The following is a 1,700-nucleotide window of genomic DNA, read 5'->3' as shown; positions in this document are numbered from 1 at the left end:
GTGTGTGTGTGTGTGTGTGTGTGTGTGTGTGTGTGTGTATTATTGCTATTCTAGTTTTCTGTAGTTTTGCATTAGCTTTAGTTACCACCTGAATTATTAGCTGAGTTTGCCCTTGTCTATTGGTCAACGGCTGTATTTTTATTTAATTTTTTTTCTCTCTTCAGCCGAATTATGAGCCAAAACTATCAAGTTGTGGCTTTTTTAGAGAAAGTTTACTTTATAGAGAAAGTTTTCTTTATTCAAAAAGGTTTGTGCCTGATAAAGTAGGTGAGCAGCCTATGCATGCTAGTTGCTAGCCTCTGATGCTAACACAAATGAAGTCTCCTTTTCATTTGCCAGCGCTGGCCTCTCTGTTATCGGTGCCGGCCCGTCATTAATCAGATCAATAGCTGGCTTAGGAACAGATGTAGTCTCCTACAAGTATACAGCAACCTCTGATTGCACAATAGTCCTCATTTTGGCCCTCGTACCACTCCATAGCAGATTGGACTCTTTACTGCTCACATACATTTTCCACAACCCATTTTGGGAATATCATAAATAAAAACACTTACTTTCTCTCCCTCCAGCCCTGGTGGCCCAGCAACTCCAGGAGGYCCAATAAAACCCTGAAAACAGGAACATTTTCACATCTCATGTCTGCCTACATGAGGCAAAATAATATAAAAATATACACTGTCTACAGTGTAACTCAATTTATAACCGTGGCATGAATCTGTTTAATATTCCTATTTTTAACATCAAATAAATCGGTTTTATAACAGAGCTCACGTTACTTCCAACTGAAACCTATAAAACCTAAATAGCTATAAAAYTTATGCTACACAGCTGCTGTATAGAAACGTTTCTTGCCAACAAGCAGCATTTATGAGCATTTGGAACTAATTATTTAAAACACATCAGAGCCAACAATATTTCCAGTATGATGGTCTGGAAAAAAAACATCCATTTCACAGTTTTTGAACATTACAYATACAACTAAAGATCCTAATCCTGCTGGAGTCTTTCCAACGTGAATTCTAATGTTGTAATGTTTATAGCTGTGACACTGACGCTTCATAATTGAAACGCTGTCTAGTGGGTTATACATTACTTTTTTCCCAATGCACTCTTTACCGTGTTTGTTCAAGTTAAATACTTTCAATGTCATATTTATGRTGGTGTTCACCTCATAAATATAATTTTGTGAGTTCTGTTCTGCTGAACCTCAGACAAGTTAGGTGTCTATGATTCCAAGTCTAAGCCTCTGGATAAATCTATATTTTTTAGACAGAAGTTAAAAGGTTTATGCATTTGCTGATGAGAAGTACGACAACCATAATAAATGGTGCGGCTGCAAGGTTGTTGTTTTTTTTTAAAGCACAATCATCTATTACGATTGTCTAAACTTTACATAGAAGTTTTTGTTTCTGAGCACCAAAATTTTGATATAGACTTTTCATCCACAAATATTTTTGATTAAAATACACAAACACGGCTATTGAAAGTACTAAATCAGGGAATAACATCAACACAAATAAATTAAACTCAGATTGTTCTATTTATTTTTGATTGATTGATTAGTTTATTTAATAGACTCATGGTCCATGTTAACATAAAAGAGACAAAAAAACAAACATAATACACAACAGAAAAGAAAAAAACTTATAAAAGACTTGCATACCAGTATTTCCATAAAGATGACTGGTAGCGTAATGCAC

The 1,700-nt window shown here is 35.0% G+C and overlaps 1 protein-coding gene across 1 annotated transcript in view; it reads right to left on the bottom strand.

Moving 5' to 3' along the window:
• The window catches only part of col24a1 (collagen type XXIV alpha 1 chain), a gene marked incomplete in the record, with an annotated part of 125,159 nt that overhangs the window by 76,641 nt on the left and 46,818 nt on the right, over positions 1-1,700 (bottom strand). The window contains 1 exon segment of the mRNA XM_014023370.1: positions 555-608. Within this exon segment, the coding sequence (XP_013878824.1) occupies positions 555-608 (54 nt within the window).

Source organism: Austrofundulus limnaeus, unplaced genomic scaffold, assembly GCF_001266775.1.
Source record: "Austrofundulus limnaeus strain Quisiro unplaced genomic scaffold, Austrofundulus_limnaeus-1.0 Scaffold365, whole genome shotgun sequence".
NCBI classification, from domain to species: Eukaryota; Metazoa; Chordata; class Actinopteri; order Cyprinodontiformes; family Rivulidae; genus Austrofundulus; species Austrofundulus limnaeus.
Note: the sequence above shows the minus strand (reverse complement) of the source record. Positions and strands in the feature narration are given on the sequence as shown.